Source organism: Cynocephalus volans, chromosome 10 (genome assembly GCF_027409185.1).
Source record: "Cynocephalus volans isolate mCynVol1 chromosome 10, mCynVol1.pri, whole genome shotgun sequence".
NCBI lineage: Eukaryota > Metazoa > Chordata > Mammalia > Dermoptera > Cynocephalidae > Cynocephalus > Cynocephalus volans.
In genome coordinates, this window is record NC_084469.1 from 119,172,325 (window position 1) to 119,197,240 (window position 24,916).

Below are 24,916 nucleotides of genomic sequence, written 5' to 3' on the forward strand. Positions count from 1 at the left end.
ACATTCATCATTCCAGAAAGAGAAGGTAATCTGAATATTTATATGGAGGTAAATCTGGAACATTTGGAAGGAGAGTGAGTAGACAAGTTTGGGTATAAGTGAGTAAACAGATATACAAAACAGGGTTAAAAAGCTAGGAGGTAAGGCTAGACCTGGGTTTGGATTTCATCTCACAGGTGATAGGATTAACTGGTTAAAATAGGAAGTTAGTCTAAAAGAAATTAGTAAGAGTAATCTAAAAGAATCTTTAAGATGACTTGAGGGCCAATCTTTCTCTCTGCCTTCAGTTTTGTTTTTCCTTCCTCCATTTCCCTACTCCACTTTCAGCCAGAGTGATCTTAAGTATAAAACAATTCTATTATGCAATTTTTAAATGGTATCATTCTCCTGCTTAAAATAGTTCAACAGCTTCGCAGTGACTTTCAGGTCAAACACACGGCCTTTAGGGTCTGGCCCTAGCTTGCCTCTCCAGACTTGTCACTTACAGAACAGGCATCATTCAAACCCCTTTCCATCTGACTGAAACATCCTTCACTGTTCCCTGCTCCTTTCTCTTTGTTTGGCAAACTCACAACTCATCTTAAGTCTCAGCTTAGATGTCATTTCCCCAAGGAAGGCTCTGAAAGCTTCTCAAATCCAGATTAGGCTCCCTGGCACAAATCTTATTCTATGACTGTACTTAGGACCTGTATCCTTGTCTGTGGCATATCCTCAGTGGAGGGGTGGTTTCCTGCCAAAAGGCCAGGAACATAAGAGATGCTCGAAAATATTTGTTAAATCAAAGAATGAAAAAGGCAGTTAGACTGGCCATTATCAAAAATACAGAGAATAACGGGCCAAGCCCGTGGCGCACTCAGGAGAGTGCAGCGCTGGGAGCACGGCGACGCTCCCGCCGCGGGTTCGGATCCTATATAGGAATGGCCAGTGCACTCACTGGCTGAGTGCCGGTCACGAAAAAGACAAAAAAAAAAAAAAAAGAAAAAAAAATACAGAGAATAACAAACGCTGGTGAGGATGTGGAGAAAGAGAAACCCTCCTACACTGTTGGTGAGACTATAAATTGGTGCAGCCATTATGGAAAACAGTATGCAGGTTCCTCAAACAAGTACAGATAGAACTGCTATACGATCCAGCAATCCCACTGCTCAGTATATACCCAAAGGAATGGAAATCATCATGTCGAAGGGATACCTGCACTACCATGTTTATCGCAGCTCTACTTAAAAAAGCCAAGAGCTGGAACCAACCTAAATGTGTATTGACGGACAACTGCATAAGGAAAATGTGATACACACAATGGAATCCTACTCTTCCATTAAAAAGAATGAGATACTGCCATTCGCAGCAACATGGATGAACACAGAGAAAATTATGTTGAGTGAAAAAAGCCAGGCACAGAAAGAGAAATACAGCATGCCCTCACTCATAAGTGGGAGCTAAAAAATAAAAGAAAAGAAAAGAAAAAGAAAAACACAACCACCACAATAATTTGTTGAACTTTCAAAAGGAGAGAACAGACCTGAGGCCACCAGAGGTGATAAAGTGGGGAGCAGCAAGGTTATTGAGAAATTGGTAAAGGGCACACTAAATACTACATGGTGTAATGCTGAATATACTTATTATCCTGATTTGAGCATCACATATTGCACACAGGTATCAATATTCAATGCTGTACCCCACATATATGTATAATCAATTGTTTCAATAAATAAATAAAATCAATTCCCATTTTGTTTAATAAGTCATTTCAATATATGGTATTTGCAACTAACAAACAAATGAACAAAAATGAGTATTTAATACACCACCACATTGTCTCATTGAACAAAAGAGTTTTTCCCATTGCCCCAGGCTCTTCTACCCTAGTTTCTCCACCAGGAAGGCATGCATAGCCATTGAAGTGCTTAAATCAGTGCTGTCCAAAATAAAATTTTTTAAAGAAGAAAAGAAAGAAATGCAACCCACACATGTAGTTTTAAATTTTCTAGCAGTCACATTTTTAAAAAGTAACAGAAACAGATGAAATTAATTTTAACAGTTTTATTTAAACAAGTATATCCAAACTATTATTACTTCAACATGTAATCAATACGAAAGAATACTGAGATATTTCACTTGTTTTATAGTCTATATCTTTGAAACATGGCATGTATTTTACACTTACAGCACATCTCAATTCCGATGATAAATTTTCAAAGGTTAAAGTAAAATGTAGTCCTTCCCAAGGTTGTGTATAAAGAAAAATATCTTACATTGTTACTTTTTAAATTTAAACTAAAATTAAATATTCAGTTCCTCAGTTGCTCTAGCCACATTTTAAGTGCTCAGTAGCTACACATGACTAGTGCCTACTGTATCGGGCAGCTTAGCCTTAAATCTACTACAGAAGAGATTCACGGGACCTTTTCTTCACACTTCCAACAAATTCCATTATGAAAGGATTCAGAATTGTGTGAAGACCTATTAAAATATTTATTCCCCCAAAAATAATGTTTCCTTGGCTGTGTAACTACAACAGATTAACACATTATTAGTGTGAGACCTATCTTCTGTGTTCTACAATTCAGTAGAATAAAGAAGTCGAGGAGTTATCTATCTTCCCTGTCAGCGAGTTTTCAAAGTTAAAATTGCACTATTCCTCTTAAATCATTTCTCATTTAAAAGGAAACTCTTACACACTGCTGCTGAGAATGTAAATTAGTATCGCCATTATGGAAAACTGTATGGAGGTTTCTCAAAAAACTAAAAACAGAACTACCATATTATCCAGCAATCTCACTGCTGGGTATTTATCCAAAGGAATGGAGATTAGCATACATAAGAGATATCTGCACCCCCATGTTTACTGTAGCACTATTCACAATAGCCAAGACATGGAATCAACCTAGGGGTCCATCAACAGATGAATGGATAAAGAAAATGTGGTATAGATACACAATGAAATGCTACTCAGCCATAAAAAACAATGAGATCCTGTCATTTGGGGCAACACGTACGAGCCTGGAAGACACTGTGTTAAGTGTAATAAGTCAGGCACAGCAATACAAGTACTGCGTGTTCTCACTCATCTGTGGGAGCTAAAATATATATATATATAAGTAAAACTTTTAGAAGTAGAGAGTAGAATTGTGGTTAGTAACCACAGAGGCTGGAAAGGGAGCGGGGAAGAGGAGGATAGGGAGAGGTTTGTTAATGGACATAAAATTACAGCTAGATAGGAAAAATAACTTCTAATGGTGTACAGGACTGCTAGGCATTTATAATTATCAATAATTTATTGTTATGTTCTCATATGGCTAGAAGAGAGATCAAATGTTCTCATCACAAAGAAATGACAGTTTTGTGATAATGAATACCTAATTCCCTGATTTGATCATCACACATTGTATATATGTACTGAAATAGAACCCTGTACCCCATAAATATGCATAATCATTACATTTCAGTTAAAAAACAAATCTCTTTTAAAAATTTTTAAAAAGTCATTTCTCATTTATTATATTTTGAGGAGTGGGAAGAGACTCCAGGGATTAGTTTTAATTATAAGTATTTTCATCATCACATAAAAAATATACAGTTTTGTGTGGCAGGCTGAAGAATCTGACCTTTACCCCTCAGATAGTAACAGCTACGGTAAATTTTGAAATAAGGGAGTGACATAATATCGTCAGTGTTTCAGGAATACAACGGGTGTCCATAGAAAGGTGTGGAGCTTCTAGCATCCTTAGATGGTGTACATATGCTCTGATTTCTGCCAGCAATGCTGTTTTCCTCTTCTTAAGCTGACAAGACATGTGCTCATCCTTCAATATCTAGTTCAGTCACCTCTTAGTTTCCTGGATACAGATGGCAGATGGAGTCACTTCTTAATCTCTGCTCTCACAGCACTTCTTTCAAAATCCTGAACAAAAGTTAAATTCAGAGACAGAAAGTAGAATAGTGGTTTCCAGTGGCTGAGGAGTTATTATTTAACGGATACAGAATTTTAGTTTTGCAAGACGAAGAGTTCTCTGGATGGATGATAGTGATGGTAACATAACAATGTGAATAACTGGGTTCCCTTTCCCTAGACTAACTCCTCTCCTTTCAGGTCTCAGCTTAAATACCACACTTCGAGGAAATTCTGTCTCTTTTCCAAGCCAGAATGGTTAGGTACCCTTGCTATACCCTCTCATGAACCTTGCACTTTTCTTATAGGGCTCTCATCACAACTATAATCTACAGTTAATTATGTGGTGCATTAGTTTTGTTTAGTATAATAAAATACTACAGACTAGGTGGCTTATATGACAGGAATTTCTTACAGTTTTGGAGGCTAGAAGACTAAAATCAAGGCACTGGCAGGTGTGGTTTCTCCTGAGGCCTCTCTTCTTGGCTTGCAGATGGCCTTTCCTTTATGCATGCACAACCCCTGATGTCTGTGTCTAAATTTCGTCTTAGGACACTACTCAGATTGGATTGGTGCCCACCCTAAGGGCCTCATTTTCACTAATCACCTCTTCAAAGGCCCTGTCTCTAAACAGAGTCACATTCCAAGGTACTGGTGTTTAGGACTTCAACATATGACTCTGGAAGGGCAGGGTAGGGGACACAATTCAGCCTATAATATGTGGTTAACCTCTATTGCTCCAACTTGGTAAACACTGTGATGACAGGAACTTTGTCTTGTTGTCATTTTGGGATCTTTACAGTTGCTATTCCCTCTTCTTAGTACCTCCAACGCTTCATACAACTATTCAACTTTCAAGTCTTAGCACTATCATCTGACAAGGGCCTTATCTAAAGTAACTCCAAAAGTCACTTTCACATCACCAGTTTCTTTCTTCCATGGTCCTCCCCACTTACTTATGTCTAGAAGGTTAGCTTCATGAAAGGGAGATCACGTGTTTTTATGTATTACACTCCAGAGTGTCTCCCACATAGTTATGAGTAGATGAGTTTCCATAACCACTTAGCACATTATAATGACTTTATTTATTCCACTGAGAATATCTGCAGGACAGGACCAAAAAACTTTTTGAATTTCAGCTCTAACACTTACTAATTGTGTGAACTCCAGGAAGTCCGTTTCCCTCTGTGGGCCTCAGGTTCTCTAACTATATAATGACAATACCTTCTTCAGGGTTTTTATGTGGATTAGATAACAAATGTAAGGTACTCAACTCAAGAATTTGACATATAGTACATGCTTTTAGCTGAAATGCTATTAGGCTGGATGTTTTCCAAAGCATGGGACCTGTGAATGGTGTGAAAAACATCTTTAAGTGGTACATAAAGCATTAAACATTAGAGTATTAATGCTACCCTCTTTTCAATGTTTTTTTCAATTCTTCAGATTAAAACAAGATTCTTAACAAGTACATATGTCCTTGACACTCACCATTGTCTTTACCTTTTGCTATTTCTTGTTAGTCTTCCTATTTGACAGAGGGATCATTTAGGCACAAAGGCACACAAAACAGTTCATAGGTGCATTTAACACTGTTTTCCACTGTATTTGCAGCATAGTGTTTACGGGGCATTCTGAAGCCAGACTGCCTGGATTTACACCAGGGGTAGTATAATGACACCACCCTCTCCTGGGGTTACTGTGGATTTAAAACGAACTACTGCGGGTAAAGCGAGCTGGAACACAGGAAGCCTGCCACTCGTGTTAAAAACATGTTAATAAACACACGGCCCAGGCGAAGGCAGGTCTGGCCACAATCCCAAATGCCTTGCTGGTACGGCTGAGTCTGGAGGTCCCCGCAGGAAGGGGGTCCCTGAGGCGGACACTCCCACCGCGGGGCCTCGCAGGGGGCCAGGCCGAGGTCCCAGGGAAGGCGGCCCACAGCTCGCAGCGGCCAGGCTCTCGGGCCTCCCCGGATTTCGGCCTCTTTGGGGTCTGCCCGCGGCAGTAAGCTGCTCTCACCCCCGAGCCTACCACCCGCACCCTTACCGGGAGCTCCTCCATGAGCCGAGCGCTCCCCAAAATGACGCGCGAAGAGGCACCGGGGCGCGAGACACAGGGGCGGAGCTGCGGAGCGGGCGACGGCGTGACGTAGATGACGCAGCTACGCACGCGGCTGCACGCATGCGCGACGGGGCCCGTGGCTGGAGATCGGCGCCCGGCTAGAGCCAGCATGGCGGCCGAGCGGAAGACCAAGTTGTCCAAGAACCTGCTCCGCATGAAGGTTCGGGGACGCTGGGGGAGCCAGGATGGGCGGTAGGGGAACCCGGTCTTCCCAACTTGGCCGGGGCCGAGGCGGTGGGCGTCCCGGGGGCACCAGAGAGGCCCCGGAGGGCCTCCAGGTCTCGCGTTCATTCATTCGTTTAGTGTCTCCTCAGCGTTAGGCTCTGGAAACCAGGTTATGAATTAGACAGACTCTGTCATGAAGCCTACGGTCGGATAGGAGCTTGCATGCACGTGTGCAGACGGTAAGGAGGCAGCGTACTAAGTGATGGGAGAGGTGCCGGGAGCCCTGGGAGTGTATTGGGCCTCTTGGGGGAAGTGGTCTTTAAGTGGAGACTGAAGGGTAAGTGGGAGGGTGGGAGGCATGGCGTCCTAAACTGAGGGAAAAGCGAATTCAAAAGTCTGAGAGACAAGAAAGAAAGGAAAGAAAAACGTGGAGATTTCCAGTAACTAAAAATAACTCAGTATGTCCAGAAGACAAGTCGCAAGAAATGGGGCTGGAAAAGTTGGCAGTGGTCACAACATGCACGGAATTTTCGGCCAGATTAAGGAATTTTTCCTGTATTTTAGGAGCAATGGGAAGCTGTTGAGGACGGGAAACAGTATCATTAGCTGTGTTACTTTAACAGTTACTTTAACTGTCCTGTGGAGAATACAGGGGCGGAAGAAAGACTATACAAGGGACAAAACTGCAGTCAGAAAGACCAGCTAGAAGTTCTGATGATCTGGGTGAGGGCTGCAATGGTGGTGGCATGGAGAAAAGTGTAATAGTTGAGGCAAAAGTGAGTTACACCACCCAATTTAAGGCAAAATTAATTTTTACATTTGAAAGTGAACTAAATCCTATCATTTCAAAATGGGGGGGGGGAGGGTAAGATGAAATGAACACAGGAATTAAGATGGAAACAACCGAACTTTAAAACTTAATATGTAATAGCAAACAGTTAAACATTTATAGCCCTTGCTATGTGTCAGACACTGTTCTAAGTGCTTTGCATATATTAATTCCATGTAATTCATGTAATAATTCTTTGAAATGGCTACAGCTTCCTCTTTTACAGCTGAGGAAACTGAAACAGAGTAGTAGGTAACTTGCCCAAAGCTACACAACTAATAAGTAGTGTAGACAGGACTGAAACTCATGCAGTTTGTCTCCAGAGCCCCTGTTCTTAATTACTAATTTGTACTGCCTGTCACTGAACACTACTTATAGAGAGATGGAAACTGTTAAATGTCATGTTCAGAGAGTTGTGGAATTTCCAGTAAAAGGAAGTAAGGTGTAAGTAATGTCTGAAAGATTGGAGAGTAAATACTGCATATGCAAGATTTGAGTGGAGTTGAGGTAAGATGTCACTATGGACAAATATAGTGAATGAGAGTGGAGGGCAGATTGCAGTGTAATTTATAGTTTGTAAGGTTCTTCTTTCATGTGTATTAGCAAAATTTGATTGTTCACCAAGCAGAGTTTGCTTTGGGTTTAATGGTTTGTAATCAATTGATTTCAGAGAAGTGGAGTGGATTGACCAAACAGGCATTGGAAAGAGTCTAGCAGTTGTATTAGCTCTTGGAATAAGCCAAATGAAGATGTGCTGGGTGATTTGGGCTCAGACTCTGGAGTTAAGAAATAAATCAACTTAAAACAATTCTCTACCCCCACCCAAGTGGTTGGGGAAGGCTCAAATGAACATTGAAAGCAAAGGAGAAGGAAGAAAATTACCTAGGTTCTTATCTACTTGGGTTAGCAGCTTTTGATAAAAAAAGAACTTACTGGTGACAGGAGACACTATACAAAAAGTTCATGGAAAATAGAAATAAAAGATGATACGAATCTTCCCATGAACTTTCTGAAAGCCCCTCATATATACAGATAGAGTGGAGTGTACTGTGAGAAGGCATGGAGCAGCTGCACTGAGGGTGTATGGCCAGTACAGCCATTGAGCCAGAGCTCGGTATAGGGCACGTTGAGAGGGTTGGGGATTTAATCCTGACTCACTTGTTTTCAGTGTTCTTGACCTCCTCTGACAGTCAGCTGTTAGAGGGTGGAGAGATCCTGATGAGAAGTAGGATGTGGGGGAAGGTGTGCTGGTATGATGGAATGGTTGGAAAGAGGGTGCTTATTTGTGCTTTTAGCTCTTTTGGACTCCTAGGAGAGAGCTCGGTGAACTTTTTTTCTGTAAAGGGTCAGATAGCCCTTTTTAGGCTTGCCGGCCAGACAGTCTCTGTGGCAACTACTCACCTCTGTCATTGTTGCTAAAACAGCATGAGCATGGCTATATTCCAGTAAAACTTTACGACAATGGCACACATCCAGCCTGAGTTTGCCGATGCCTGGTGTGGGCCCTCAATTGTGAAGGAGGCTAAATCACTAGCTTTCCAGTATGTTCTGAGATGTTGTAGAGTCAGAAGAATTTTGTTATATCAAGGATGTTACATAAGTGAAATCATGTAACATGTAACCTTTTGAGATTGGCTTTTTTCACTCAGCATAATTTTTTTCAGATTTAAGATGTCGAATGTGTCGGTAGTTCCTTCCTTTTTATTGCTAAGTAGTTCCATGCTGTGGATGTACCACAGTTGATTTTAACCATTCACGTATGGAAAATGTTTTGGCTGTTTTCAGTTTGGGCTGTTACAAATAGAGCTGCTATGAATATTCAAGTACAAGTTTTTGAGTGAACATAAGTTGTCATCTCTCTGGGATAAATGCCCAAGAGGACAATTGCTGGATCAGATGGTAAGTGCACGTTTAGCTTGGAGAAAAGCTGCTGAGCTGTTTTCCACAGCGTCTGGACCATTTTGCTTTCCCAACCGCTCTGTATGAGTGATCCAGTTTCCTCATGTCCTCATCAGTACTTGTTGTTATCCCTGTTTTTCCTTGTGAATGTTTTTTCACGTTTTGTCATTTCATTTAGTAGTCATTGGTAAATCGCTTATGCCTAAAAAGGCTTGTGTTTCTTTTTGGAAGAGTTTAAATGGAGGAAGAAGTGTGGGGCCTGGATAAGGGAAAGAAATGGGGATACACAGAAACCAATGGAACCCTAACTGCTAGGAGACTCCTGGGTGTTTTCTGGTTTTATTTTCTCTGGTATTGATACTTTACCATTTTGCTGTGGTTAGTCTCGTGGCTTGTTCACCCATCCTCTGAGGAAATATAGCTACCATTTGTGCTAAGGAAAGACTAGCAGCAAGACTGCTGTTTTCTTTACTGGCGTATTTTGAGCCAAGCTTCTGCAGATTTGAGAATAAAGAGCAGCCAAAAAATTCACTAGCATTTCAGAGGCTAGATACAAGAGAAGAGCAGTCTTACAGATGCAGCTTTGCTTCTGTCTACATTGAGCACTTACTGTGCATCAGCCATTGTACTGGGACTGTTAAAGGAGATGACCCTGACACAGTCTCAAAAAGTTTAGATGTGGTGAGCCTGTTTGAGGGGGCAATAGGAGCATCCAAGAAGGAAACGCTGGTTTTAGTTGCAGCTGTCAGGCATGGCTTCACAGAGATGGAACAGCTTTACCTGTGTCAGAAGGGCTGGGAGTTGGCCAGGTGAAAAAGGGTGAGAAGGTTGTTACGAACCAAGATCAGCAAGTGCAAAGGCCAGTGGGCTGGGGGTAAGCAGCAGACTGAGAAAATACCGAGTCTCTCAATCCTCTTTCTCCTTCTGATCTCTCACTTTCTATCTCTACCTGCCTGTCCTACTGTCTGCTTTTCTTCCTCTCTGGATCAATCTTTTATCTTAGCTCTTCTTCACAGGCTGTTATGTAAAGTTACAATATCTAATGCAGTGCTTATGGAGTGCAGGTTTTTTTAAGTTTCCCAAAGGAAGTACACATAGCACTTTGTTGTGTGCTCTGGCACAGTCCCTTCTGTTCCAGAGTGAAGCTGCAAGGGTAGAGCTGAACTGTTAATCACACCCCCAACTCCCCCCATATGAGAAGTCCCTGGAAGGATGAGGGAGAGTGACTGGCAGAGGAAAGTCATCTGAGTTTTGCTCAACTCTAAAATGGGAACATTAGTTGCTGACACTGGTTTTGTTTTGTTTTGACAGTTCATGCAAAGGGGACTGGACTCGGAAACCAAGAAACAACTAGAAGAGGAAGAAAAGAAAATCATTAGTGACGAGCACTGGTACTTGGATTTGCCAGAGCTTAAAGAGAAAGAGTAGGTTTATTAGAATTTATATTGCATCATTCCATTGACCTAAAGCCCATAAAATGGTTTATGTTCTGTCTCTTGAGTTAGCCTTGCAAAAAGTTTTCTAGAAAATATTAAACCTATGAAAGTTCTACATGGTTATGCATTTTTACTGGTCCTAAGCCATTATTTATAACATTGTCTCTTTTTATTACATTGAATAAAGGAATCTGGCCCATACATCTGTGATGATAATGACCTTTTTGGGGAAGCTATAATGTGCTATCACATTAAGTTTCAAAGATTAGGTATTTACTTCAGGCCTCTCCAGTTTTGTTTCTATAACATTTCTTCATTAGGCTGAGCTTCTTAAGGTAGGTCAGGAGTTTTTTTCTTTTTTTTAAATTGTTACTACTTTTAATACCATTGATCTTAACTAAAATTTACTGAGTCTATAGTGTGTTCAGGAACTGGACTAAGCACTTTGCATCTCTTTTTTTGAATCCTCATAACAGACTTAAGAGCTGCCTGCTATCATTCTGTCCATTTTATAGTTGAGGAACTAAAGCTCAAGAGAGAGTAGCTTGTCTGGGGTCACCCCAGTAGTCAGTGCTGAAGTTGATTAACTCACTAGACTGTTTCTTGTACACCTCCAAGCTTAGCTGGCGCTTGATAAACAATTTTGAATGAAGAAGCGGTGGAGTCACATCATCCATTAATTTATCTAAGGCCTTCTGGAAGCTATTTATTATTTCTCCCTGATACTTTTCTTATCTTAGTAAGCTGTGTGGTATGGTAGTTTTACTTAAACTCCTGTCAAGTGACTGAAGATACTGCTTACTGTCCTCAGGCACATTGTGTCTTTCTTTTCTGTAGCTGATAATCTGTTTTTTTCTGTTTTAACATGTTATATTTTCTTGTTCATTCGGCTGATCTTCCCTGGACCTCTTTTGGAAGGTTAGATATCCTTCTCTAAAGATAGAAATTATGTCCCACCAGGAGGGATGGGAGGAAGGTACTTTCTTTTCTCTACTTGCTTCTCAGGAAGCAAGATGTTGATGAGGAGAGGAAGATAATGCCAGAGATAGTGTGGATTGGTGGGGACGAAGGGTAGGAAGAGATCATTACTGATAAGGAGCCATAATTTAATTTCATGCCTTGACTAAATGTGCACAAAGTATTCTAGATGTTTATTGAAGGGCAGGACTGTTTCTGTCTTGCTTTCAGTATTCTCTTTTCTTTCTCCTAACACAGCATACTGTTCCCAGAAAATGACCTTTATTTCCCTTTCCTGGGAAAGTAAATAATAACTTTTTGCCATCACTCAGCATTCTATTTATGTATAGGTGTGTAAATCAGCTCAAGTTGTTGGCAGGAAATGATGACTCTGTCAGATTAAGGAGAGCAAAACAGAAACTGTCAAGGTGTGGGTAGGGCATAGGGGAGCCCTAGGGACAGTGCAGTACCTCGTGGCTTGTGTAGTGGGAGTAATTTCCACTCCAGGCCTGGAAAGTCACAGGGAGAGAGTGGATACTTAATCTGAAGACAGGCTGTTTGGAGAGAGCATCATGCAAGAGCTGCTACCTTCATTCAAGGGCACAGCCAGCCCAAAGTAATTCTACAGGAAGGGAGCCTAATGCCTGATGACAAAAGAGCCCTTCGACGTGTTACATTCAAATCAGGACATAGAGCAGCAGGAGAGGATGAGAAGTAGATCTGGAGGGGTAAATGGGTGATAACTCCTTAGTATATATGTAGTGGTGTTTTCTTGTTGTTGTTTTTAACATCCCAAAGAGGGACACTGAAATGGATTGGTTAATTCAGCATTCTGCCTTCTAATCTTTGCTCAGATGTCATCCCATTCAAGAAACCTACCCAGACCACTCTTTATAAGATAGTCCTCTTCCAGTCTCCCTTCACTATCTCCCCTTACACTGCTCTGTAGGAGTGAGTGCGTGCACACCGTGAGATTATTTTCATTCGGTGGAATGCCCTTAAGTAGACAGCTGCATGTGTTTTGACAGTGCAGACACCTTTGTAAACCGCACCCTTGTCAAGATAGGGAACATTTCTGTCACCACATAAAGATCCTCATCCCTGTTCCCAGTCAATCTCACCTCACCTTGAGGCAAGCATTGTTTGTATTTCTCTCACCATAGATTAGTTTTGTCTGTTCTTGCACTTCATGTAAAAGGAAGCATATGCTATGTGTTTTTTTGTGCCAGTAAAATGTTTTTGAGGTGTTTTCCTTTTTTTGGAGTATCAGTAATTTGTTTCTTTCTCTTGCTAAATGGCATTTCATTTTACAGATATACCACAATATATGTGCGCGTTCTCCAATTAGTGGACATTGGGTTGTTTCTAGTTTTTACTGTTATGGATAAAGATGCTACTGTTGGGTAAACGTGGAATTGCCAGGTTATAAGGTTGGCATATATTTAAATTTATGAGAAACTTTCAGACCAGTTTCCAAAGTGGTTGTAACATTTTACACTTTCACTGAGGAAATATGAGAGTTCTGGTTGTTTACATCCTTCCAACATTTGGTGTTATGTATCTTTTTAATTTCACCTATTCTAGTTGTATCTCATTATGGCTTTTAATTTGCATTTTCCTGATGACTCATAATCTTAAAGAACTAATGTGCCTTTTGGCCGTTTCCATGTCTACCTTTGTGAAGAGCCTTTTCAAATCATTTATCTGTTTTAAAATCTGAGTAAGTTTTGGCTTTATTATATCTGATATTTTATATCACACATTTGCCCACCCTCTGCTCATCCATCAATCCCTTGTATTTTTGATGCATTTCACAGTAAGTTGCAGACATTAATGCAGTTTATCCTAAATACTTCACATGTACATCATTAACTAAAGTTCCATATTTACAGAGTTTTGGGGGGGGGGTTGTTTTTTTTTGGTTTTTTGTTTTTTTTTTTTTTGAGGTGAAACTTATATGTTTTCCATACATATAGTTCTTTATATTTTGAATACATGTCCTTTGCCAGATATGTGGATTGTGAGTATTTTCTCCCAGTCTGTGACTTTCCTATTTTTTTAATGTTGTCTTTTGATGAGCAGTAGTTTTTATTAATTTTGTTTCATTAATGTTTTTCCTCTTAGGGCATATTCTTTCTGAGTCCTTTCTAATGAATGTTTGCCTATACCAAGGTTACAAAGGTATTCTTTGTGTTTTCTTTTAGAATTTTTGTAGTTTTAGCTTTGACATTTTTATCTATTGTCTGTCTCTTAATTTTTTGTGTACTGTGTATGGTGTGAGGTAGGAATCAAAAGCCATTTTTTCCATATATAACCAGAGTTCTCAAGTCCATTTATGGAAAAGATTTTTCTGTACTCATTGCATTGTCTTGATGCTTTGGTCAAAAACCACTGTGCTGTATTAGAATGGATCTTTTTCTGGACTCTATTCTGTTGCATTTATATATTTTTCTATCCTATAACAAATTAGCTCAATTACTATGGATTGTAGTAAGTCTTGAAATCAGATAGTGTAAGTTTTCCAGTTTTATTCTTTCAAGATTGTTTTGGCTGTTCTGGGTCATTTGCCTTCTCATGTAAATATTAGGAACACCTTGGTAATTTCTCCCCATTATTCCCTCCACCCCAAAAAAGTAAGGCTTTGATTGATAACTGCATTGAATGTGTGGGTCAGTTGGGGAGAGTTGACATCTTAACAAAATTGTGTCTTCCAGTTCATAAACATGATATATCTATTTATTTAGCTATTGTTTAATTTCTCTCAGCAATTATTTGTAGTTTTCAGAGTAGAGATTCTGCACATATATCATTAAATTTCTCCCTAAATATTTCACATTTTTAAATCCTTTTATAAAAGGCCTGTTTCTAAACTTTGTTGTATATGCATATAAATGTGTGCATATAGAAATTAATGGCTGTATGTTGACTTTATATAGTGTAGCTGCTGAATTGACTCACCGACTGATAGTTTTTTGTGGGTTCCTTAAGATTGTCTACATACAAAATTATGTCATCTGTAAAAAAGAGAATTATACCTTGTATTTTATTTTTTTGCTTTATTTCTTGGGCTTGGACCTCAGATACAGTGTTGAATAGAATGATGAAAAGTGGACATCCTTGCATTGTTGCTGATCTTATTTGGGAAAGCATTTACTTTTTTACTATTAAGCGGGTAGTGCTGTGTGTTTCTGTAGATGCCCTTTATCAGCATCAGAGGTATTCCTTTCTTTTCCTAGTTTGCTGAGGGTTTTCATCATAAATGATGATGAATTTTGTCAAACAATTTTTTATTGGAAGATCGTTTGATTTTTCTTTATTTTGTAAATGCGTTGGGAATTATATTGATTTTTGAATATCAAAACAACCTTACATTTGTGGCATACACCCTACTTGTCTTCATACATGATATTTTAATATTTTTTTCATGCAACTTGCTAATATTTGATTAGTGGTTTTTGCATCTATATTCATAAAAGATGTTGGACTATAGATTTCTTTTATTGTCTTTGGTTTGAGCCATAAAATGAGTTCCCCCTACTCTTTTTGGTACTGGGATCTGAACCCTTGACCTTGGTGTTATAACACTGCATCTAATCAACTGACCTTCTCATTTCTTAGTTTGTATAAAATTGATATTATTTCTTCTTTAAATGTTCAATAATATTCATCAGTGAAGCCATCTGGATCTGAAATTTTCTCTGTGGAAAGATTTTTAATAATGAGTTTGGTTTCTTTAATAAAGGACTATTCTGATCTTTCACTTCAGGTATTGTTTTTTTCAGTTCTAGACTTTCTATGTGGTGCTTTTTCTCTTTCCATTTCTTAACTCAGGTTCCCTATTTGTTTCCTCATTGCATTTATATTTTCATTTAAGTCCTTGAGAATGTTTGTAATAGCTGCTTTAAAGTTCTTTTCTGTTAATTCCATCATGTCTCTTTTTCTATTGATTTGTTTCTCTTCTGTTTATGGGGGTGGCATTTTTCTGCTTCCTTGCATGTCTAGTAATTTTTTATTGTGTGCCACACATTATGTATGTTACATTGCTGACTACCTGGGTTTTATTGTCTTCCTTAATAGAGTGTTGGATTTTATTCCATTAGGCAGTTAATTTGCATGTCAATCAACTTGTCCTTGTTTTTGTTAGAGTAGGTTTTGTAGCTTTAACTCTAGGGCTAAATTAGCCCTATTCCTAAGTTATGGCCTTTCTGCTTGATATCACAGGGTATTTAGCTTGGTCTCCACTCTGGCTAGGCCAAGGGAGATTTGACACACAGAGAAGGCAGTGTGACCACAGAGGCAGAGGTTGGAGTGATGTAGTCACAAGCCAAGGAATACTGGCTGCCCCAGAAGCTGGAGAGGCAAGGGATGAATTCTCTCCTAAAGCCTTTGGAGGAATAGCAGTCCTGCCAATACCTTGAATTTGTACTTCTGGCCTCCAGAACTGTGGGAGCATAAGTATCTGTTGCTTTAAGCCACCTATTTTGTGGTAATTTGTTACAGCAACCAGAGAAAACTAATGCACCAGGTAATTTTCTCCTGGAAATTGTCTCTCCAGCAATTATTTTTCCCCTGATGCTGTGGACTTGCCCTGCATATGCACATCTTACTATTCAGCCAAAGATTCAAGGCAACCCCATATGCAAGTCCTGAATTCCTTTGTGTATCTCCGTTTCTCTAGTATCCTGACCCATACATTCCAGCCATCTGTGTAGTCTCAGACTTCAGTTCAGCAATACTGGGCTGTGTTTGGGCTCCCCCTCCCTCCTCCACAGTCTGAAAATTGCCTCCTGGCAGAGAGCACTGCATTCATGGGGCTCACTTTATTTGACTTTCTTCTCACAGGCCTCGCAGCTCTATGCTTGGACTTATTCATTGTCTGAAACTAGTTGCTTAATATTCTGTCCTGTTTTATAGTTGCTTATGGTAAGTGAAAGCTAGTTCAATACCAGTTACTCCCTTATGGCCAGAAATGGAATAACCTGTTTTATTTTCATCTTCTGTATGTTATAAATGTTTTGTTTATCATCTGGCACCACTTTCTGAACTGTAACCTCCATGAGACCAGAGGCCTTTTTATTCATGGCTGTTTTCCCAGCTTCTAGAACAGTACCTGCACACAGTGTGGTTTAATATGTTTGCTGAATGAGTGAATCTTGATGAGCAGACCCTACTCTCTACCATAATGGCCAAGTGTTTGTTTTCCTGGCTTGCTTTAGAGTTTATAGCCTGGATGTAGACAGATATGCTCACCTTGGACTTGGGGTCATGAACCAGAAACTCAGAGGAGAATTCCTTTTGGAGGGGGTAACATCCATTTTCCAGGGGAGCAGTGGTCTCCATAATGCCTTCTCTGGCATCTGGTATTTATCCCTCTCAGGAGCGGGGTAATTTTTTTTTTTTTTTTTTTTTTTTTTTGACCAGTAAGGGGATCGCAACTCTTGGCTTGGTTCTGCCAGCACCACGCTCAGCCAGTGAGCGAACCGGCCATCCCTGTATAGGATCCAAACTCACAGCCTCAGCACTACCAGCGCCGCACTCTCCCGAGTGAGCCACGGGGCCGCCCGGAGCAGGATAATTCTATAGCATGATTTTAGTTTTGGTCCAGCTGCCTAGCCACCCTTACTTTTGCCCATGTTTCAGTTCTGCTCATCCAACTTTCCCAGTGCTTCTGTGAGATACCCAGTATTCTTACAATAAATTCCCTCTCTGCTTAAGACAACAGCATCAGCTTTGTGTGCTTATAGCTAAGAGCTCCAACTAAAACACTCTTGTTAAAGCTGCCCATACCTCTGACTTCCCACTGCCTCTCCTGGATATTTAATAAGAACTTGGTGGGGGGATGTAAACACCAAAGAAGCTCTGCTTTGACTTTGGAAAATTTAAATTTATATTTTAGGCCTTTCCATTATGTAGGTATTTATACAAATTAAATGTAGTGTTTAGAAGAGGCTGTGCCTCCAGCCTGCAGCTCATTTCTCCTACTATCTTTACTGGCCAGATCAATCAGATTTTATTTCTAACCCTGGATTAGAAATCTTACTGTATTTTTACTTGACTACTGAGAACCATAAGATTGATTTTTTTGTTCCAAGTCTTGACTTTTATTTGCTGTACTTTGTTATAAGTAGACATGCTATTAATACAGGTTTATTTTCCCCTTCAGGAGTTTCATAATAGAAGAGCAAAGTTTCTCGTTATGTGAAGATCTTCTCTATGGAAGAATGTCATTCAGGGGATTTAATCCTGAAGTGGAGGTATTAAATATAATTGCTTCAAATTTTAAAATTTTCCAATTGAATTTTTTCCTGCTAATAATTGGGCTTAGGTTTTTCCCCACCAGGTACCATTTCTCTTCATTATATAGAAAATAGCAAGTCTTGAAATATCACCATAGCTATTTAAAGAAATTTCAGGCATTGCAGTCTAGTTTTACGGTAGGATTGAGTAGATAATTTAATACAGCAGTATACAATCCCTGACAGTGCCACTTTATTAGAATTTCAACTCAAGTCTTTTACAGAAATGTCAAGATTTTATTCATATGATGCTATTATGAAAAGTTATTTTCTGGCAGCTGTAAATGTATCTTTTATAATAGAAAAATGTTACTTAAAAATTGTATAATTTAACTTTTTAATCGACAGGTTTTAATCCAAGCTTATAAAGAGATTTTTAAATGAATCCTTTGGAAAATTTGTTTGAAAAGTGAATATTCACCTTGTAACTGAGCTGTCCATTTGAATTTTTCTTCCTGCAGGCCTTTATTTAACAAATGTTTATTAGTCTGGCTCATGTCTTAAAAGCCATCCAACAAGATGGATATTTGTGGTATAAATCTTTAGTTTTGTAAATAGCACTTGAAACCAGGGCTTCTTCTCATCCTTGGCAGATATTTGGGGCCAGATAATTCTTTGTGGTGGTGGCTGTCCTGAGCACCGTAGGATGATTAACAGCATCCCTGGCCCCTGTTCTCCACCCACTAAATGCCAGTAATGCATGTGTGCTCACACACACATACACACACCACCACCACCACCACCCTTTAACCCAGTTGTGACAACCAAAAATGTCTCCAGACATTGTCAGAGGTCCCTTGCTAAGAACCAATTCTCTGGATGTCTGTAGAAAACCACAGTTTACTAAGCCAATTGCCAGCATTTATTTGCAAATTATAGGTTGGTATTTCCTTTTTCCATTTTATTTGCAGGGGGAGGGGGCAGGAGGGGAGGTGTATGTCTTAAGGTGTTATATTTACTCTATACAAAGTGTTTGTTTTTAAAATGTATTTTTCTTGCTTTGGCCTGTGTTAAGCTTTAGATTAGGAAGAAAAGGAGCCGTGGGGTAAAAAGAAAGGAAAAAATGCTGTTAGTATGGGAGTGCAGTGTCCAAAGAATAGGTTGTGGGAAGGCAGGCGCTTCCAAGGACATCTGGTGCAGTGCAATGGGAGGCGCTGCGGCCCTCGGGATTTGATGTGGGAGTTTACTAGAAAATGGGCCCAATTACTGGATTCTGTAACACTGAGTACCTTCTCTCTGGATAAAGGTTTTAAACCGTTTTGTTACTGGTTCTTTAAACATTGGGAAAAAAACTAATTGAGACTGGTTTCTCATCTGCCTTCCCTCCTCTTTCTCCCTTTGCTATAAAGAAGGTATTATACATTTTTTTTTTTTTTTATCTGCCAGAGGATAATTATCCCGAAAAGGTTAATGGGAGAGAGAGAAAGATGGAGGAGAGACCCATGGCACATGGACATTGTGTAGGATCCATTATTCAGCCTAAAGTTTGTTGGGCAGGGAGCAGATGAGGCCCAGGTGCAGATTCCCTCCTTTATACCAGAGCCAGCCCTCCAGTTCCAATGCTTATTAATCAGCTGCCCCCTCCCCCAACCTCACCCACCACTGCCACCAAAAGATGCATACAGAATTACTGTTAACTGTATATTTCTTCCATTTGGCTCAAAGATGGGAAGTTCAGAGGAAATCTGAAAGTTTATTTTTCTTTCCCCATCTCACTGCAGTGGGTTAGCAGCATTCCCACTTTAGATATGAGTGACTAATAATAAGATTTATTATTAGTAAAATAAGATTTATATTCTAAAATAGCTTAAATTCTTTGACACTAAATATAATCTAGTGGGGCTTTGTCTTACTGTTTTTTTGTTTTGTTTTGTTTGTTTGTTTGTTTTATTCAGAGCTGATCTCTGTTAGCACATTGTGGTATAAAGTATGACAGAGAAACTCTTATATATTTTGACTAGTCCACACTAGATTCTGTAACTTCAGTTTCTCTACTTTCAAATAAGTTTGACACCAGTTATTTCCACAAGACTTTTCTAGCCCTGATGGTCAGCATTGGTGTATTTTTCAGAAATTAATGCTTCTGATGAATGCTAAGAACAAAGCAGAAGAAGCTGAAGATGAAACAGTGGAGCTTGATGTGTCAGATGAAGAAATGGCTAGAAGGTAACAGTTACCCGGGAACAGCTTCTTAATCTGAGCCTCACATTCGCTGACACCCCCACAGTCACTGCCCTTAGCCCTAGTCTGCCATAGCTTTACAGGGAGTGCCCAGCACTGTAATCTGCCATCTCTCGTGTGGCCTATAGTGGATTCATACTTGTCACAAGCTGGTAGCTGAGGGCTCATTTCCAGGGCTGCTGGAAATGAGCATACCTCAAAGAAAGGAAAAAACAAAATTTTTTTTTTAAAAAGAAAATTTTAAGAAATGTATACCTCAGTTTATGTAGGATAATGCAAAAACAAAAATGGCAAAAAATTTAATCATTCTTAGAGAAGTTCATAAACTTTTTAAGTAAGAGTTTCTTTTAATTCTAGTTTTTATTTTTCTTATGAAAGTTGCTTATTTGGTTTGATATTCTTGACAAGTCTTGAGTTCTCCTTTTTTATTTGCAGTTAAACTTGTGCTATATATTATCTTAACAGATATGAAACCTTGGTGGGGACAATCGGAAAAAAATATGCCAGGAAGAGAGACCGTGCTAATTATGAAGAAGATGAAAATGGAGACATAAAACAGATTAAAACAAAGAAGATGTTCTTAAAGCCCCAAGACTAGAGTGATGCCTCTAGATGAGGCTCAGGGATGCCTTGTGATAGTTAGCAGCATTTCTGGAATTCATCCTGATGGTGTCTCTGTAGTTATCAGTACTATAATGTTTATTTGTAAAGAAATGTATAATTTTGGAAACATGCTGTTTTTGAAACAGACGTGTGATGGATGTTATACATCCTTTGTTTAACAGTGTTTATCAAAGTGGCTTTTTACCCCTTGATGTTCAAATATACATAGGTACAGGGTTGCTTCCTAAAGATTTTTTGACTCAGATTTTTTTTAATACAGCTCTCCAGTCACTGACCTTGAATTGACTTATATAAATTAATAGCAATGTTTAAATTGCCCTTATGTCTATATTTTACTTTAAATTATTAATTATGTCAAGCTAATTCATAAGTACATTTTGGAATCAAATGTCATGAGAGTTTATTATATGTAAATTTATCAAGAACAAGATTTTTCTGTAATAAACATCTGTTTTCACATACTTTTTATTTTCTTATGCTTTCAAATAATTTTAGTCTAATTCAGTAATGTAATTTTTATTCAAATAGTAACTTTAAAACACTAGCCATTATTTTTGAATAGCGATGCATTAAGTTGAACCATAAGAAATTGCCTTTTATGGGTGGAAAACAATCATCAATTTCTTATGGTACCGTCCAATAGAATTTACACTGACCATACCATATCCTAGTCTGAACTCTACTCTAAAATTCTAAATGCAGAAGCACATAGAATTCAATGTGCGTGTGGGTGTCTGAATGTCTGGAAATACCTAGGACTTCTGAGAATTACTGATTTCATTTAATTTTGATCCCAGCAAATAGATTAATTGTGTCTCTTCTCTCTTTGAATCTGTAGATTTTGGTTGCTCTGTGACCTCAGCCCTCTGGCAAGTTATGAAAAAGTTGAGAATTTGGAGTTAATCTGGCTTTTTTTCATTGTGAGAGTGAGAGTAATGCACCTTTCAGCTCTGTCCATCCCGGGGCAGTAGCCAGAAGTTCCTGCAGTGGCTTACAGCACCACAATCCGGGGACCAATTGAATGTCTTATGCACCCTCATGACATTCAACACAGCATTATTTCTGATTGACAAACCCATTTCACAGTAAAAGAAATGGGGCAATGGGCTTATGCTTCTGGAATTCACTGAGCTTACATATACCTCATCACCCAGGAGCAGCAGACATAACAGGATGATGGAATAGTCTACTGAAGACTCAGTTACAGTACTGTCGGAGTGAACAGGACTGAAGCCATGTTTAGACTTAAACATGGCTTAGGCTTTAGGAAAATGTTAAAGCACAGTCTTTGGGTTTTTTTCCTTGCTCTCCTTTCCTGCTCCCATCCCTTAATTTCCTTATCTTGCTTGCTAAGCAGAAAAACAAGGATATTGATAGTTAATCAGTAGTTGGCAACACTAAGTTTGTCTTTGAGATTTGCCACGTCCTAAAAACTGACCAAAAACTGACCACAGGCACCAGCAAGAAATCACATGACCAGCTGCAAGATAACAGCCAGCTAGAACTCTGCAGAGTTAGACCTTGCAAAGAAGCTGACTCCCCTCTAAACCTTTCTGCCTTTTACTTCCTCAATCTCATCCTCAAAAACCCCTTGGTAAATCTGCCTTTAATATGGCTGAGCCTGCCATCTCCTCAGGTTTGCTGATTTTCCTGATTTTTAGGTGTGATTAACAAACAAAAGATGAATAGTGGGACTGTCTCCCAGAAACTGATAAGGATGTTTGCTGGGTCCTTGAGTCTCCTCATTGTGGAGAAAGGGTGAGGATATCTTTTGTACAAAGTACCTTAGCAATTTGATAAGTAGGAATAATGAGTTTTTCTTGTTACAGGAAATTTAATTATGTTTAGAAGCACTTAAGAGTGGATGCTGAATGGCCAGGGAGCAGACTGTAACGGATACTAAGATACTGTTTCTCAGGTTCAAACTCACACTCTGTATTCAGCTTTCGGTCCAGGCTAGGACTAAGTAATCCCCATTTCTCCTATGCCAGCTGGCTCCTTACAAGGGAGGCCCAGATGGAGATGGCAAGGCTAGAGGAGGAAGAAGGGACGTGATCCTTTCTGTCTGCTTCCTCTTTGCTTCCTGTTCCTTTGTCACCCTTAAAGCACCTCATCACCCCAGCAGAGGCTGGTGCTCCAGTAACAGCTGGTAATACTAGTTAAGTTTTCCAATACTTGCTGAAACAGGCCCATAGCAGCCCCTAAGAGACATCAACAGTGCCAACTGTTACTGGAGGAGAAGGTCTGGGGAGGTTGGATCACTGACCTTTTGACCCTGTGCTCTACTAGATTCTTGACTGATCACAGGAAAGAATTCAAGGGCAGAATTAAAGTAGAAAGCAAAAGCAAGTTTAATAGAAAGAGTAAGAAATACACACATCACAGACAAAGTGCAGGGTGACTAGAAAGTAAGCAGCAGCCTCGCTTTGTCCTGGCTTCTAACTTTTAGAGCTGGTTATCTATACATATTCATGCCATGTATGAATATTTAACTAAGGGTGTGGTTTCCAGTTATTTAACTCTTATGTAACTCTAGCCTTGCACATGCTCTGTTTGTTCCTTTTGGAGCATGCTCAGTAGTCAAATTCCAGCATGTATACCAAGTATACTTAAAATATACTTAGTGCTCTCTAGCATCTCCAACAGAAGGTCTTTCAAGGACAAACTCCTTTCTACTGAGCATGCTCAACCACTGAAATTGATCAAACTTGCCTCTTGCAGGCTCAGTCTTCCTGCACTGTGCTCAAAAATAGGTGTGACAGGCAGCTCTCTTCTGGTTCAGGGCTCAGGGGAGGGGCTTGTGCTCCAGGGGAGTGGTTTGAGACTCAGAGGAGTGGCCTGAGACCCAGACACTGGGAAACTGAGCATCTCCTATCTCCCAACCACCTGGTACCCACTCCTCAGACATCTGTTGAATATCCTGGCTCATGGCCCCCACTTAGCTCTGGTATTTACTGAGCAGAAGCTTCTTGACAGTGGTCTGAGCTTTGGCTCTCTGGGGCCCTTCCAAGCTTCTGAAATTTAACAATTTCTAGTTCCCTAGGGGTGGCAGCTTTCTACGGGATACCTTAGTGTCCTCTTTTTGCCTTTTTTCATTCTTTAATACCCAATTAATAATTCTTTATATTGAATAAAGATTCATAAATATAGATTTTTACTGATACAGATTCATAAAGCAAAATATCTGTAAAATATTTGTTTGGTGGGGCTTGAAGGGCCTATTTTGTTTTTTTGTTTGTTTTTGTCTTTTTCGTGACCGGCACTCAGCCAGTGAGTGCACCGGCCATTCCCATATAGGATCCGAACCCGTGGCGGGAGCATCGCTGCGCTCCCAGCGCCGCACTCTCCCGAGTGTGCCAAGGGCTCGGCCCGAAGGGCCTATTTTCCTAATCTGCATTCAAGTTTATTAAAGTAAAAGTGTCCCTCTACACCTTTGAGGGAAGTTACCTTGTATAACTAGTAGTTAGCATACCACTTTTTAAAAAAACACTGTCCCAGCATATTCATACCCATTGACTTGGTTGTCAAGTGATTCTGCTCAGCTCCATGGTTATCGAGCTACCATCCTCTGGAGGGGGGACTACATCTTACCCTTTTTTTCATTTGTCCCTGTGCCTAGCAAGGAATATGGCCCATATTAAATAATATTTATTGAAAATACGAATGAATGGCTGATGAGATGATTTGTAAGCCAACTGGCCCACAAAGCCTATTTGAACCACAGAGCTGTGGAAATAAACGAAGCCCGACCAAATGAGAAATGCAAAGACTATTGATTCTGAGCTTGCCATATCAAAGAAGTCAGCCACCATCACTTGAGTTTTGGCAGAGACCCACAGGCAGGCAGGGAATGTGAAAGCTTTACAGTCAAAAAAGGGAAGTCTCAGGTGTGCTCTGGTTGGAGGCTGTCCCTGGGAGGGTGCTGGAGGCGGCTGACTGGAAGCAGGGCACCCATCCTCAATGATTGGCTGGAGGTGTGTGTTTGGCTTTCTCAGGTTGATCCTGAGTTGGAAGCTGGGTCAAAAATTAGGGAAGCTGCCAATTATTAAATCTGAGCCACTTGGGGCCAATTGTTACAAAAGTTATTGTTTAGCTTCCAGGATTGTCTCTAGAGATAGCAATCTGGCATCCTGCAAGTCTAATTTAGCAGGCTGGCTTCCTGGGTTTATTGTAGATAAGGGGTTAGTTTCTTAGGCAGGTCGTTGCAGGTTATGGGTCAAAATTCTATTTTTATATATGGCCTTGCCACTGTCAATTTGTATATTCAGTCTGTCAAGTCAAGTTTATTTCTAATTGTACTATAAAATACAACTGTTTGATCATGTCTGTGGCAATGTGCAGCCAAATTAATAGGAAAATGCCACCAATGGGATCAGGGATGTTTGTGGCTTCAGCCATTAGTGGAGGTGCCTGTTCTGGAGGCAGGTACTTCAGCAGTTAGAGCTGCAAGGTCAAGGTCACCAAATGGGGCAACTAAAACCCTTTGCCATCCCAGATCTTGGGGAGGAAAACTGAA

General features: G+C 39.9%; 1 protein-coding gene and 1 long non-coding RNA gene across 3 annotated transcripts; one reads left to right on the forward strand and one right to left on the reverse strand.

The window, feature by feature from the left end:
- Positions 1-3,462: 3,462 nt before the first annotated feature.
- On the reverse strand, positions 3,463-6,023 carry LOC134389098 (uncharacterized). The gene is made up of 2 exons (XR_010024675.1): positions 5,939-6,023; positions 3,463-3,901 (listed from the first exon to the last, which is right to left on the reverse strand). It is a non-coding gene; the product is annotated as an uncharacterized LOC134389098 (long non-coding RNA).
- Positions 6,024-6,088: 65 nt separating this feature from the next.
- On the forward strand, positions 6,089-20,712 carry MPHOSPH6 (M-phase phosphoprotein 6). Of its 2 annotated transcripts, none has more exons than XM_063112543.1 (5): positions 6,089-6,173; positions 10,218-10,330; positions 17,463-17,553; positions 19,667-19,761; positions 20,242-20,712. In XM_063112543.1, exons 1-5 carry the CDS (start codon positions 6,123-6,125, stop codon positions 20,372-20,374), a joined length of 483 nt encoding a protein of 160 aa, XP_062968613.1. In that variant the 5' UTR covers positions 6,089-6,122; the 3' UTR covers positions 20,375-20,712. The 2 variants fall into 2 exon arrangements, with proteins under 2 accessions (XP_062968613.1, XP_062968614.1); XM_063112544.1 differs by lacking the exon at positions 6,089-6,173 and adding an exon at positions 6,230-6,417.
- Positions 20,713-24,916: the final 4,204 nt, after the last annotated feature.